Source organism: Monopterus albus, unplaced genomic scaffold (assembly GCF_001952655.1).
Source record: "Monopterus albus unplaced genomic scaffold, M_albus_1.0 scaffold277.1, whole genome shotgun sequence".
NCBI lineage: Eukaryota > Metazoa > Chordata > Actinopteri > Synbranchiformes > Synbranchidae > Monopterus > Monopterus albus.
The window spans coordinates 498,180-513,688 of NW_018128157.1; the positions used below are offsets into that span (position 1 = coordinate 498,180).

Sequence of the window (15,509 nt, forward strand, 5' to 3'; positions counted from 1 at the left end):
GACCCTGCAGCCTATGGGCCTGGCCCCCCTACAGCCTGCGCGCCCCCGTACGTGTTCCCGACCTACCCTCCCCCCGGCTGGACAGAAGAGGTGACTCAGTTTGCTTATTTTGCGCCTGTTTGCTGAATCGGTGCATCTGATATTGATTATTGATCGGTTAGATTAGGCAGGACTGATCCTTTTGGAGCTGGCTCCCTGTCCTGCAGTAACTAACTAAGTGACTGGTGGTTTGGTGAGTTCAGCCAGTCCCAACTGAAAGTCTTCTCTCTGTGTTTACAGCCTGTTGTAGAGGAACCGATGCCCAACCCACCGCCCGATCAGCCCGAGTGGGTGAGTAGAGACCAGGTTTAGGCGTAAAGGGGTTAAGTTTCCCGAGTAGAGTCATAACGGTTCACCAGCAGCCTAGGCCTATAGCAGCATAACTAAGGGAAGGCTCAGGGTCACCTGATCCAGCCCTAACTATAAGCTTTATCAAAAAGGAACGTCTTAAGTCTAATCTTAAAGGTAGAGAGGGTGTCCGCCTCCCGAACTGAGACTGGGAGTTGGTTCCATAGGAGAGGAGCTTGATAGCTAAAGGCTCTGCCTCCCATTCTACTTCTGTGGACTCTGTTTGTCTCTTGCCATTGTTTCTCAGATCAAAGCACTGATTTCGGCTCCGGCTGCTGAGTCGACTCCACCTGAGACAAAAAACCCCACCGAGGAGCCCACTGTCATTATAACACCTGCTGCTGACCCTGCTGATGCCACCAAACCTAAAGTGAAACCTAAACCTGAGCCTAACAAGATTGCCAAGGCCCTCGGCCTGCTGGGAAAACGCATGTTTGATAAGTGAGTGTTTGGTAAAACTGTGAGCAGCGGGTGCTCATTTGTACTGGTCAGTCCCACACACGTATACATCTTATTGTGATAGAAATGTGTCTTATGATATTTACAGTGGTGTGGCTTATTGAAGTCTTTATGTTACGACTACGCTGAATCTTCTTCTGTGGTGTTTGTACCTGTTGAGAACAGATTGTGAGCTGCTCTCTCTGTGTCCTCAGGCCTCCTCCCGGTCGCTCGACAGGCATCATCTCATTCATCGGGGTAAGAAACATCACTGTCTGCTGACCCTGGCAACTAGACAGTGTCGCACCTGTGTTGATAGAGGGTCACAGGTCAAATCAGGCTGCGTGTCTTTAACTCTAACAAGATTGATTGCAGGACTTTAAAGGTATTAAAAGTGTAATATAGTGTAACTTGTTTTATATAAGTCACATATTTTTTCTAATGTGCCACGGACAATAATGTTATTTTTGTTTATGCTTTTGTCCCCACTTGTTTTCATATTCTTCCTGTTTCCACTGTGCATCCAGCTCATGATCATCTGGTGAGGTGGGGTATTAGAAGGCCGGTTCCAGGCCTTTGATTAATTTTGATTATTGATTTCATTTTCAGTCTGTCCCTTTTCCTTTTTTCTGTTGATTCCATCGCCACTCTAGTCTTCCTGTCTGATTGAACGTGCTGCACATTACACTAGTTGCCTGAGCCCGTCCTACATATCGAATCCAGGCATGGTCATTAATCAGTGTTCCTCTGTCTGCGATCCTCAGCCGACATTTGGCTACATTGAGAGAGAAGATCTCGAGAAGTTCACCTTCAGCTTCGACGCCTTCTTTGGAAACCCCAAAGCCATGACTCCCGGGGTCAGAGTTCACTTCACCGCCTGCAAGGAGAAGGTGATTTATGGGTTTTTGTTGTCCTTTTGTGTTCTTGTACTTCAGTTGACTTTCGTCTGATTTGTAATATTTTTGGAAATTAGGAAGATTTAATAAAATAGTTTAATCAGTATTGAAGTTTAATCAACTCGAAAAGCCTCATATTGAACTTTTAATCTTTCCATTTTATATTAAACTGTTTCTTGCTGGGTCAAACTTTAATCTTCTTTATAAAACTCACATTTACTTTCCCCTTGTTGTGATGCTGTGCCACACAGGTGGAGCTGTCAGAGTTTAAATGTTTGAATCTGCTTTTTAAAGATGAACTTGTTTGTTGTTTTTGTTGTTTGTGTATTTAAGCAGAACAGTCTGATAGCGACAGATGTGAAGGTGGCTCCAGGTGGGACAGAAAACGTGGACACAGACATCTATGAAGCTGTGGTCAGTCAGCCCATCGTGGAACCTCAGGTCAGTTGATCTTATGGACCTCACCACCCACCCTCTGTCCCATTGCTGATCCTGTTTATTTTGTTGGCATGCAGCCCGGTGAGCGTCAGTACCCCGGTCAGGTGCATGTGACCATTGGACCACTGAGGACCAACCTGACGTACGAGAGGAAGGACAGCACGGTGACACTGCTGAAGAACGACCAGGTGCTTATCAACCTGCTGACCGACATCGTCACTGAAAAGAGGAGAGCCACTAACATCAAGCCCAAAATCCCTGCAACCTTCAGCCACACCAAGGAGGCGCGAGAGAAGGTTGGAACTGTGGCCCCTTCCTGCTAAAATTAAGCACTGTCACACAGGTTTTCAGTGTTTTTGGTCAACAGAGTCAATCAAGCACAGACCCATTGAACAGCTGCTGCAATATTGACCAAATATGCATTAACTGGACCTGATGGACTTTGAAACCTTATTGTTCACCACATAGTGGAGCTTCTGATCAGCTTCAGTTCTGATCTCAGTACAAGTTAATCTGCCGATGGTTTTAGCAGAGCAGTCCAAAACGGATGTGTAACTACTGATCTTTGGTTGGAACAGACTCCGAGCCACAGAACAGACAGGGTTCATTGTGGAGTTCTTGTTAATCTCCCCCCAAAAGTCTGGACAGTTTCTAAAATGTCAATTAATGTGAAGAAGCCTTGTTAGACTCTAATGAAGTGCATCCATCAGGCACATTGCAACGGTGTTTGAAACTGGCTTCAGACACCCCTGCTTAAGTCATTTTATTTACAAAACTGTAATTTTTAACAAAGTGCTGTATAAAATTAGGAGAAATAGGTAAAAAATAATCAATAACTGAATAAAAGGAAGCAGACATTAACACGACATTAAAAGATAATTCAGTCAATGAAAAATATTTCAACCACAGTTAAAAGGCAAGAAAAAAGTGGGTATTTAACCGGGAGGTAAAAGTGGCCAGGGTTAGGTGCTGGGTATTAGGGATATGGAGGTTTAAAAATCCAGTGGCACTTTTACACCACTCGGCATACCGCACAGATTTAGAAATTAGTAATTAGCCTGATAGTAACTGGACAGCCAGATGTGAGTCATCGCACAACAACACTTAATTTGGCGCTGCAAGTCGTCAGCTGTCCTTAGACTGACGTAGCTGTTTTTGCTTCTTCAGCTCACAAAGCCGTCTGCAGCATTTTTAGGGATTTGTTTTGTAAGTCTTGAACTGAAAACCCTAAGACAGGAGCAGGATCCAGGCGACTGACTTCACTAAGCTGACTGAACCAACTCTGTGTGCAATTTATTATTTTCAAAGTAACTTGTGCCTTGTGTTGCAGTCCCAAAAAATCAGCTAGGCAGTTTTTCTAAGAGAGTATGTTAAAGTTTATTTCTGTAGTACAGTGCTCACTTGTTGAGAAAGTGTTTGCTTTGGATCTTGAATCATTTCTCCTTCATGTATCACAACAATCTTTTATACTTTCATTTATTTATATTTACTTTGTTTATTGGCTGCTGCAGGGTGTCATCATCAGCCTGAATGACAGTGAAGGCGTCATCAGCTCTGACAAACACGGCGAGCTTCCCTTCGACACCAGAGAGAACTTCAGTGACGTTGAGTTCACTGCCGAGGACGTGAATGAGGAGGTGGAGTTCACCGTCATCACGGTGAGGACTCGGCCCGGGCTCACTGCTGCTGTTTGTCCCAGAAGGATTCGTAGCCATTCTCTCTTCTGAAACTGAAATGTCAGGGTTTTTTAGGGCCCCAACAAACAAATATCTTTACCATCAATTTAATTAATTTCTTCCATAAATGTCAGGTTTCACACCTGAGGCAACGTGACATGACTTGGCCTATCCAGCAGCCCAGAACCAAAGATAACCACTTAAATATCTCAGAAGACAAACACAGCTGCAGATGTTCACGTCAGAGAAGATGGAACCAGTGAATCTTTGCTTTATGTTTAAAAGCAGTTATTACAGTAATGAGTTATCAAACCGTTCAGTTCATTTTTGTTTGACTGACTAATCAGTTAACTGAATTGTCATTTCAGCTGTAGTCCTGTTAAAACTTGAAATCTACATTTTCTGCTTGTATTGCTCTCGGTGCGTATTCTAAACCATTACTTAAAATGTTCATCAGCTAAAAACGGGGAACTGCGCGATTAGGATCCAACGGGTCAAAGAGCCCCTCCTCCTGACGCTCTGCACTGCCACGGCCACAGCCGCCACCGAGGAGCTCGAGACAGAAAACACCGATGGCGACAGCAGCAGCAACGCCTCCAAGCTGTTCAAAGAAAAGACCAACGCCAAGCTGGAGCTGGGGCCCAACATGAAGCTGGACCCAGAGTTGTACGAGGGCATCGTGAGCCAGCCAATCATTGAACCCACAGTGAGTAACACAGCTCATCAGGCTTGGAGATGTGGTGTCGGCTTAGGTCATTAGTGTCGGGTTAGGCAAGAGTTCAGATGTTGGAGCTGTGGACCTGCACTGGATGGACTCAGGCTTTACCCAGCTTTTGTTGAATGGAAATGTTCTGATACCAGCCGAGCTGGGGCCTGTACCATGAAGCCACTTCAGCTTGTTCTGGTGCTCTTGGGGTGATCTAGCTTCACTGGTTATCTAGCATCTGGGATAACCAGTAGCATTAAGACGGTCATCAACTGGCTCTGTTAAATCTGGGCCTTCTTATCAAGCTACGAGCGCGTTCATGTGAAATAGGCAGAGTCGTTAATTAGAAGCAACAGCACCATGAGTGAAGTCGGCCACTGAAAGTAATATGAGACGGAGCAGTGATGCCTGTGGGGAAACTTGTTTATAGCCAGAGCAGGAAGTGACGTTACGGCAGGTGAACTGTGAACAATAGCCACAAAACTAGAACAGAATAAGAAGCTACAGAAGCACAGAAGCTCTAGAAATAATTCTCAAATATTAAGGCAAGAATAAGAATACACTATGCATCAGCACAGTATTATTTTAAGAAGTTTATTCAATGAGTATTTCTTTTGTCTGATGATGATGAAGCTGTTGTCAAAAATCCAGTGGTTTGTGCAGCCAGAGCAGAGACGAGAGGACAGCAGGGAGGAGCTACAACCTCAGGTCACACATTCATTTATAATCACGGGACATTTTTAACAGAGTGTGGATTATTGTTCTGATAAATGACCTTTATCACAGTGTCCTCGTGATTCTGAGCTGCAGTGATGGAGCCTGAAAAATGCAGTTTTCGTAATCAAATCATCTGTTCATTTAAAACAGTGCTGATCATCATGACGGCTGCAGACTCCCTCACTTTGTTAGAAATCCAGGAAGCCTGAAACAACACAACTATATGACTGAAGAAATATATATTTAATACTCATCACATTAATGTAGACTCTGACCCTTACTGCGGTGATCTGGCCTGATTAAAAGAGAGCCAGCGTTGTGGTACAGGAAAACCTGAGCTGAGCCCAACGTTAGCTGGATAAGCCACTGATCTTACGTTGTGGTACAGGTGCCTGGACATGAAAATTCAGTACCTTTATGGCAGCATCTGGTTTTGGTGACTTTGCTACTACTGAGAAATTTACTGTCATAAGTGCAACAGAATCCACCAGTATGTTCCCCTAACCAGTTTAGCAATCACCTGTTGAACTAGCACAGCCTATATTGGCAGTTAAGCTAAAACTGAAAGCTGACTGAATATAACTGTTAATTCTTGTATCTTAAAATGTGCGGTTCTCATGGAATTTGAGGATGAAGCCAACCACCCCGTCCTCCCTCTGCCAGCAACGAATCCCTCCGCATTAATGTTCATTTTGTTCTCTGTTCACTATGTAGTTGATGCATTAGTTGTCGTGGCTAGAATGTGATACAGACTAAATCAATTCAGACAAATCATCCCAATTTAAGTAATCATTTAATATTACAATTATTCTGAACAGAGTAGTAGTTAACTAAGCCATCTGGTAGTTAGGGAAACAGAGACCAGAGTCACTCCTCCTGCAATGGAATATATAAAGTATTAAATAAGAAGATTGTCAGAGTGCCGGTCTCAGTCTTGGTCACAAGGTCCAGTCAGTCAGAGTCCATAGTCCTGAGTTCGTTCCTCCACCCAGGCCTGGGTCCACGGAACACTTTTCACGGTAGCATTGTCATCCTCTTTTCTTCTGCTCTAACCCAGCTATCCTAGCCTTTTATTTGCTCGCAGTTACACAGCCTTCCATGGCCTGAGCCTTGAAGACGCAGTCTCATGCCAGCTCCACACACCTTCTTCCGAGCATTGTCTAAGATGTCCAGTACATGAAATTCTAGGTCGCATTGACCTCATGCACATTTCCTTTTTCTAAACTTGAACAGAGCACACGAACAGTTCACACAAGGCTGGAGCTATATCCATTCCCCATCTGAGGAGGAAGTCGCTCTGGATGTTGACCCATAGGTTAAACAAGGGGGACACAGCCCAAGATATTCTTGCTTGAGCAAGAGAAGAGAAACGGATCCAGCTTCCGTAAACACTTAGCTCAGCCTTACATAACTATTACAAATAATATCTATATATGAACTACATACTATTCTATTACATATTACCTCTGGACTGGTACCTTGTTTGTTTTTAACCACTACGGTCACATTCTGAGTTGACTCCCAAACAACCATTTCTCCAGCCACCAGTAGTCATGTCAGACAGCCATGGAGGAGCTCTGGGCAGCTAAAAGTCTGAACCAGCAGCTGCCAGAGTGAAGAGGTGGCGTCTTTAGCACAGAGAGAGTGGGACAAAGAAAGAGCAACAACCAGGGTTAACATGGGTTTGGCTGTTTGACATGGAGAGGGTTAAAAGCAGCCAGAGGACTCAGACTGGATCCAGATGTGGCCTTCTTCCTTCTGGATGTGTTAGCATCTAAAGCTAACCTGTTAGTTTTGGTAGCATTAGCCACCTAGCATGGTCAGGATTTTACCTTTGAATTAATATGATTTTAATTTGGGAGGAACTGGAGCTTTGTGTCACATCAGCAGTAACCAGAGTGTCCTACTGGACGAACACGTTTACTGTTAGACAGCTAATGCTAGCTTCAGACTGGAGGCTGCAGTTTGTCCCAACCAGGCATTTGTAGTTCACATTGTTGCTAGGAAACAGGACATTATGGGGGGGGGCAGAAAGTGGGAGGGACAGGTTTATGGTGCCAGTTTGTTTTGCGTCTCATGAGCCCCTCGAGGCTGAAGAGACATGAGGGGGAACAGCTTTAAGGACATTGTTTGGAGCTGAACATTTGGAAATCAGCTATTTTTGTCAAATGTGACGTCTCCTCACTGCCCCTCTCCAGCCCACCTTGCCAGGTTACCCAGGTCAGATCCATGCCAACATCGGCCCCATCAGGACCAACGTGACCTTTGACCACCGAGACTGTGGCGTGACGCTGCTGAAGAACGATCACGTGTTGATCAACCTGCTGGTGGACATGGTGACCAGGAAGAGGAGAGCAGCCAACATCAAACCCAAAATCCCTTTCACATTCAGCTACACCAAGGAGAAGAGAGAGCTGGTAACACACGCACTGCTAAATAGCCCCAACACACAGCTCGCACACTGTGTAACAGCCTGTTAGGTCTGTTTTAAACCAGCTGCAGTTCTGGTGAAGCTGGTTTGTCCATAAATCAGAAGTGAAGTTAAAAAGAATTGGTTTGGTGATGAGTTAATGTTTCAGGTTTTGCTCTGATTCCAGCTGCTCAGTGTGGCTATCTTTCAGGGCATCATCACGTACCTGGGAGCTGAAGAAGGCATCATCAACACAGATGAGCATGGCGAGCTTACCTTCGACAAATGTGAGAACTTCAGTGACACAGAGTTCAACAGCAGCGACATCCACAAAGAGGCGGAGTTCACCATGGCCCTGGTGAGTCTGACGGAAAACTGCTGGACCACAGAGTACAGGAAGTGAATGAGATTCACCTCCTAAAGCTGTTTTCCTGACTTCTCAGGTGAAGTCAAAGAAGAGAGCGATTAGGCTTCGGCGGACAAAGAGGATTGAGGACAAAATCCTGGAGGAGCAGAAAAAACGGGAGGAGGAGGAGAAAAGGAAGAAAAAGGAGGAGGAGGAGGAGAAGAGGAAACGGGAGGAGGAGGAGAGGAAAAGGAGAGAGGAGAAGGAGGCGGAGAGGAAGAAGAAGGAGGAGGTGGCAGCCGCACTGGCCGTGGCCAAAAACAAGGTGAGAAGCAGTTGATGTGCAGAGCTTTCGCTGACTTTCACTCAGATTTTTTGTTTTTCTTTATTCTTAGATTCTACACTCACCAGTTTATTAGGAACCACTGTGTCAGACTATGTGAGTCTGATTGAACAGTCCTGCAGTAAACCCTCCTTCATGAATGTGATGATGTTCAGACCGTTTCACAGAGGTGTTGGTTCACTTGTGTGGTCACTGGACTGGGTTACACTGAGAGCTGGTTGTGGTGTTTAGCCCAGCCTCTTTGGTATAAATGGGGAGGACAACCTTCAGTGTCTGTGAGAACCATTTTCCAAGTGTTTGACTGTTCGCTGTCTTCTTGTCAACATGCTTTCCTGCAGTGGACCCCACTCGGCTTCATAATAAGAGATCCTGACTCGCTGGATGACATCAGCAAGGAGCGATTTGAAGGCACTGTCCTTAAAGCCATTTCCAAAAATCCACAAAAAGAGATCAAGAAGGAGGAGAATGAAGGACGGGGTGCTGAGGACAAACGAATGCTTGTTGGACAGGTAAAAAAAACATACTTCCCTGAAATTCCTGTAAAAGTTTTGGCTTTGGTGAAAAAATGAACTAAAAATTTAAGAAATGTTGCTCTAAATTCTATAAATTTTTTCCTTGCAGATCAAAATTAAAGTAGAGAAAATGGATGAAGATGAGATGAAAGGGGTGGAAGAAAAACCTGAAAGAGAGGGAGGAGGGGAAGGAAAGATGGCGATAAAAAAGGAGGATGAAAAGGAAGTGAAGATAGCAGCTAGAGGTGGAGACAAACCAGACCCAGCAATAGGTCGACTTGTGATGACCATCGACGGTCAACAGAAACAACTTCCCTTTGGTCCCAACGACCTGCTGACCACTGCCACCATGCTGGATGGAGACAAGGTGAGAGGATGATTCCACAGTTCCTTGGAAATGTGTAGAAAGATAAGCTATGATTCTTTATGACAGAGCAGAAGGTAGAGTCAGAATAAGGCAGAGTCCACGTCCCGGCTACAGCACCTCAGACCTGGTGTGTCCACAGCAGTGTGAACAGACCAGATGTCCTCAGACCAGATCTGGGCCACCTGCATATGTGCTCCTAGACCCGATTCCTCTCCGACCTCTGACTGTGCAGTGCTGTCAGAACGGTCAGATCAGAATTCATGTGGTCATATTAATGTCTCCTCCTCGGCACATACTGCCTGTCGTCATCATTCGGCGTCGGTCCTTCACAGACCGGTAACAATAAACATGGAGGAGAGTGACGACAGCGACGGGGTCAGTGGAGAGACCAGGACATTTATGGAGAAGCTTCTGATCAGGACAAACTGGGAGGAACATGTCGTAACCCAGCAGTCTGGGAAGAAACTGGGCCATTTGACCGTCGCACACATGACCTGGTTGTTATTCTTGTGCACACGTGGCTCACATTTCATTTACATCTGTGCATGTGGCAGTTTAGGAGCTCAGCGGTGTTCACACCGGAGCCGGGTACATGGCCCTGACACACGGATGGGAAGCAGACACACAAAGGTCAGATCCAGCTCAGACATCAGGACTGAGCATGAAGGCCTGGGACATGCACGCAGCCTAATATCAGTGAATGTTTTTTTTTCTCATACTGCTAAAGTGTCCATCTGACTAACATGGAGCCCATAACACAATATAGATGAAAATGTTCTGCAACTGATACCCATCTTCCAAGGAAAGAGAATCACTGATAAACATTGTTTTTATTGAAAAGGTTTGTTGTCTATACAATTAAAGCTACAGTAGGGAACTGAAGGTAGCGCAGCATGAGACTCCAAATCAGCCCACCCCGCTCCGCCCAGCTCGTCACATATCTGTCGTTATGAAATTACAATAAATGAAAATGCAGCCAAATTCACTGACCAATCAGAAATAATAGAAAATCTCTGATTGGTCAGAGAGGTCGGTCCCACTCAAAACCTTTTAGAAGCTGATATCTCTGCACTGCTGCCAGTGCTGGTCAGTGAGTCTGGGTTGCAGGAAGCTCCACATTGACACATTTTGGAGCAGATTTTCTACAACAGAAATATTTGAAGAAAGTTACATACTGCTGCTTTAGGTTCCTAATGTTGTGTTTGATCTGTGAAGGTGCGTTTTAACATTGCCACCCACCGAGAGACCAAAGAGGAGCGAGCCACATATGTGGAAATTCTGCCCGACTCCTTTGAGGAGTCTACTGAACAACGTCGCCACGTAAGACTTTTAAACATTTTCTCACCCTCTTCTGAAGCCAGAGATCCAAAAATTGTCTAACTAGGAGCTTTTAACTGATTTTTGTCTATAGCCTTAGAGGTGTAAGCAAATACAGGAGTGGATGTGGATCCAGACACCAACCAAAACCAAACCCTGTGATGTGCTTTAATTGTGTCAGTATTTAATGTGGTGTTTTTCAAACCAGGGCATTGTGATTGAGTTTTCCGAGGCCTCGGGGCTCATCAAGTGCAGCCAGAACCCTCAGCTCTACTTCCACATGTCAGAGGTGATAGAGAAGAAGAAACTGGAGCTGAACGAGAAAGTTGAGTTCAGCGTTGTCCCGGTGAGTCCTCCTCATCGGTTCAGCTCGAAATGTTTCCGTTTTTGGTTGTCTTAAATTGTCTTAAATGTCTAAATACGTTTGTTATTGAGGTCATAGAAGAAGAAGCAGCAGCTTAATTTTATTGTCACTGTAACATTGTGACATGTACAATGAAATGTTGTTTGGAGCCGAGGGCCCCGGGCCGCTGCATGCATACACGCCGTGGGGGTTCAAGGACACTTCGACATGTGGACTGTAGACACCAAGAGTCGAACCTTTGACCTTCCGGTTGGGGGACTACAGCTCTACCCACCGCACCACTGTCACCCCCCTTTAAAATAGTTAAAGGTGGTGTTGTACTGGGCTACATTATATTCAGAGGTGTTCCTAATATTATGACCCCCTTGAGTATGTAACCAGGTGAGGACAAAAATATAAAGGCACCTTAAACCTAAGTAATGTCTGATATTGTTTCTCCAAGCATGAAACTGCAGAGGGGGGACACCAGGCGATCAGGATTAAACGTTACACCGAGAGTGTTTTCCTCCCTGCTCGGAAACTTGGCGGCGTAGGGGCAAATAAAGGAAAGGTATGAAGGACTGTATTTATATGTATACAGTTATGGTGTAAAAAGACATGAGGAGCTTACTGCTGTCATTTTATTTTTCAGACTTGGCAAAGCTGATGCTTAAAAATTATTTTCCATAGTCAGTTTCTTTTCCATGTTGCTGTTTATGTGCCAAAATTTTGTAAAATATTAGTTGGACTTCCATATGAATTCAGATCTGTTACAGAATGATTTGAAGGTCAGTTGTAAAGCTGTACTACTGAGTTCATTAACAAATTGTGTGCATTTAGCAAATGATGAATTGTTTCTGTCACAAGATGCTGGCAGCGGCAAATCTTTTTCTAACTTTCTCATACATGTTTGTCCCCTTTGGTAGATGACCATCAAGCTGACAAGGGCCTCAGAAGACACCGAGTGAGTTATGAATTACTGGTCTAGGTTTTCTAATGTGATGTTCACTTATCAAATCATTCACTAACAGAGATTTAAAAGGGTCTGAAATCACTGTATACTTATAATAGGCTCTGACTAAATGACTGAATTTGTATTGGCATCTAAACGCATGTATTTTGTGAAATTTAGTTTTAAGTAAAGTTTTAAATCACTCTCATTATATTTCAGGAAGGAAAAACCAGAGTCAGATAAGCTGAAAGCAGTGGTGAAAAATCTTAGAGCGCAGGACAGCAAAACCAGTATTGGCAAAAGGGATTACAGTGCGACTCGACGTAAATATGGCCACAGTAGGAGCAGGAGCAGGAGTCGGAGTAGGAGTAAAAGTAGGAGCAGGAGTTCATCAAGAGACCAGTTTGGACGCATCATCAAAAGGAGACGAAGCACCAGCTTTGACCGAGAGCACAAAAGCAGCAAGCACAGGCGAAGTCGAAGCCGTGAGAGGTCACACAGGTGCACCAGAAGCCGAAGCAGTAGTTGCAGTCGAAGCCGAAGCAAGAGCCGCAGCAGGAGCAGGGAAAGGAGCAAGGACAGGGCCAGCAAGAGGAGGAGCAAAATCAGCAGAGACCGTGAAGAAAGTCATAGGAGGAGGAGGGACTTGAGCCCTCCTCCCAGACGTGGAGGAGTCATGGATGACGAGCTGGCACGGAAGAAGCGGGAGCTGGAGGAGCTGAATGAGATGATTGCCTACAAAAAGTCACTGGTAGACAGAGACCCCAGAGGACTGGACCCTGCACAGAGGACCTGCATAGATTATGACCATGGCAGAATTGCTGTCCCACTTGCTGAGTACAAACCAGTTCGGTCCATCCTGAAGAAACGACCTGAAGGGCCTGAGTACCACCATCGTCCTCAGCCTTATGATGATCCTTATTATAACCGGTCATACAGTTCTTACCATGATCAGCGGTACGGTGACCGCTATGCTGATCCATATGCCAGCCGCCCCTATGCTGACCGCCCTTACGGTGACCGACCCTATGGTGAGCCTTATGAAAGTCGGCTCTATGGTGAACCTCCTTATGGTGGCCCTTCATCGGCCATTCGTCGTTACACAGATCGCTATGATGTTTATGATGAACCCTATGATGATCGTTACTATGACCCACTTTATGATGATCCATATCACCCTGTAAAACAGAACCAGTCTCCTGAACACCATGGTCCCTCACCTTCTTTGGAGTCAGCCGAAGTTCCTTCTGCCTCTACCCAGCCCCCCTTGTCACATACGACTGGTACTTCATCTTCCAAACCCCCTTTCAGGCCTCCTTCTCCAACAGAACCGCCTCCTAGAAGCCCTTCTCCCAAGCTGAAGAACACAGCACCACGTCAGTCACCTTCAGCTGAGAAACCACCCCTGGACCGTTTCCTTGACATGCTTAATAAAAAGGTAGATGCTGAAAAGAAATCAGAACCAATTCATGTTACTGAAGATCTTCTGCCTCATGAGCGGGCACTTCAGGATGGCAGGGGCTTTTCTCGGATTGTGGGATTGGCTCAAGAGCTCCCTAGTAGCAGTCGAGCTCTAGAAGAGAAAGCAAAACAACTAAGCCCAAAACGGTCCTCATTAGAGAGAACAAGTGAAGAACCAAAGAATAAGACAGAACCTTATGACAAGATTCAAAGTCTACTCCGTACGATTGGACTGAAGCTAAGTACAGGAGATGTGTCCAAACTGGCAAATCGAGCCCAGGAGAAAATGAAAAGCACAAAGGCCTCATCCACAGAAAGAGACATTTTGTCATCTCCAAGAGAAGAGCTGCGATTGAGCAGAACCGAATCTGTTGATTCAGATCACATCCATTCCCCCTCCCCTGTCAGGTCATCCAGTTTGGAGCCACTCAGCAGACATAAAGCTGCCTCAGAGTATGAAGGGTTCCTGGACCAGGAGGAGCTGGAGGTGCTAAAGAAGGCACAGCAGTTGCAGAATCTTACCAAGACGATAGGAAGTACTCCCTCCACCTCTCTTTCACCTAAACCACCTCCTGGGCCTCCACCTGCTCACTACCAACATCCATCTCCACCAGCCAACTGGCCACTTGGAGTCAACTCACAGGACCCCACAACCCCCAGCGTGTGCACTTCAGCAGCGGGTCAACCAACACAGAGATTTGGATCTCTAGGACCTCCACCTGGTCCTCCTCCTGGACCTCCTCCACGGCGTCCTGTGCAGCCTCCTCCAGGACCTCCTCCTGGACCTCCACCCCGGCGCCCTCTTGGACAACCTCCTTTTGCTCCACCCTCCAGTCATTCAGTCGTTCCTTTTATTGACCAGCCAGCTTCAGGCCCTTTAGTCACTGCTGGAGTAACACCACCACCAGCAACATCAAGTCCTGCAAGTAATGACCAGTCGGCAATTTCTACAACTGTGGCTAGGTGCCTCAAGGTCATAGAGACAGTGAAATCTCTGAATGTGCAGCCACCAAGTAAACTAGTCAAATCAGTCCAGTTCAGTTTACCCACAGAGTCTCCATTAACCTCCAGTCCTCAGTCCTCAGAAGAGATGGGTGATGACATAAGGATCAAGCACAAAGAGAAGGTACAGTCAGTAGTGGCACTGCTGTACTTGGATCTTTTGAGTAAAAGTAAACATGCACTGTTAGATGTACTAGTGAAATGAAAGTAAGAGAACATGAGAAGACTCGAGATGGATTTGTTCCAGCACCAAGAATGGGGTGGTTTTTGACACAAATTACAAGGAGTTCTTTAAGGCTTCTGAAGTGCAGTGTCTTTGAGATAACACATTTTTCTCTTTGGAGCATTTGGCTAATGATTTGTATCTGCTCAACTCAACTCAACTCAACTTTATTTATATAGCGCTTTACCACAGCACAGCTGACCAAAGCACTTAATATGTCATGCAAATATAAAAACAACACATAAAAAGCTAAAACAGTAATATAAACACTAACACTACAGAGTCTCATTCCTGGCCAAATGCCAATGAATACAAGTGGGTCTTCAAATAAGACTTAAAAGTGGACAGTGAGGGGGCCTGCCTAATATAAAGCGGCAAGGCATTCCACAGTTTTGGACCAACCACAGCAAAGGCTCTATCTCCCCTAGTTTTCCGTCTGGCCCTCGGTGCCTCCAGAAGAAGCTGATCTGCTGATCTGAGGCACCGCGACGGATTATACGGACGCAAAAGTTCCACAAGATAAAATGGTGCCAGCCCATTTAAGGATTTGTAAACAAAAGAATCTTAAAACGAACCCTAAAACACACCAGAAGCCAGTGGAGAGATGCCAGTACTGGCGTTATGTGGTCCTTTTTACGCCCCCCAACCAATAACCGAGCGGCAGCATTCTGGACCCTCTGGAGGCGGGCAAGACCCGATTGACCAACTCCAGCGTACAGTGCATTACAGTAATCCATGCGTGATGTAACAAACGCATGGATCACTGTCTCCAAATGCTGCCGCGACAAAAAGGGTTTTAATTTTACTAACTGCCTTAAATAGAAAAATCCAGATTTTACAACCGCATTTATCTGGCTCTCCATTCTCAAATCCGAGTCTATTCTAACACCTAAATCAGTGCCCACCGATCGCACATACTGCCCCAAAAAGCCTAAGTCTACAGGAAGAGGGTCGCCAGACGTATTCTGGCCAAAC

General features: G+C 45.5%; 1 protein-coding gene across 1 annotated transcript in view; it reads left to right on the plus strand.

Annotated features, from left to right (window-relative positions):
* Window positions 1-6: 6 nt before the first annotated feature.
* Window positions 7-15,509, plus strand: part of LOC109973016 (uncharacterized) — a 31,032-nt gene continuing 15,529 nt past the window's right edge. The window contains exons 1-19 of the mRNA XM_020622306.1: window positions 7-90; window positions 280-330; window positions 635-828; window positions 1,041-1,083; window positions 1,590-1,715; window positions 2,055-2,162; window positions 2,237-2,455; window positions 3,671-3,817; window positions 4,293-4,541; window positions 7,457-7,675; window positions 7,880-8,026; window positions 8,112-8,339; window positions 8,696-8,866; window positions 8,979-9,236; window positions 10,452-10,556; window positions 10,762-10,899; window positions 11,360-11,467; window positions 11,823-11,860; window positions 12,068-14,435. Coding sequence (XP_020477962.1) covers window positions 298-330; window positions 635-828; window positions 1,041-1,083; window positions 1,590-1,715; window positions 2,055-2,162; window positions 2,237-2,455; window positions 3,671-3,817; window positions 4,293-4,541; window positions 7,457-7,675; window positions 7,880-8,026; window positions 8,112-8,339; window positions 8,696-8,866; window positions 8,979-9,236; window positions 10,452-10,556; window positions 10,762-10,899; window positions 11,360-11,467; window positions 11,823-11,860; window positions 12,068-14,435 — 4,899 coding nt within the window. The 5' untranslated portion in view covers window positions 7-90; window positions 280-297. The remainder of the gene's footprint in view (window positions 91-279; window positions 331-634; window positions 829-1,040; window positions 1,084-1,589; window positions 1,716-2,054; window positions 2,163-2,236; window positions 2,456-3,670; window positions 3,818-4,292; window positions 4,542-7,456; window positions 7,676-7,879; window positions 8,027-8,111; window positions 8,340-8,695; window positions 8,867-8,978; window positions 9,237-10,451; window positions 10,557-10,761; window positions 10,900-11,359; window positions 11,468-11,822; window positions 11,861-12,067; window positions 14,436-15,509) is intronic.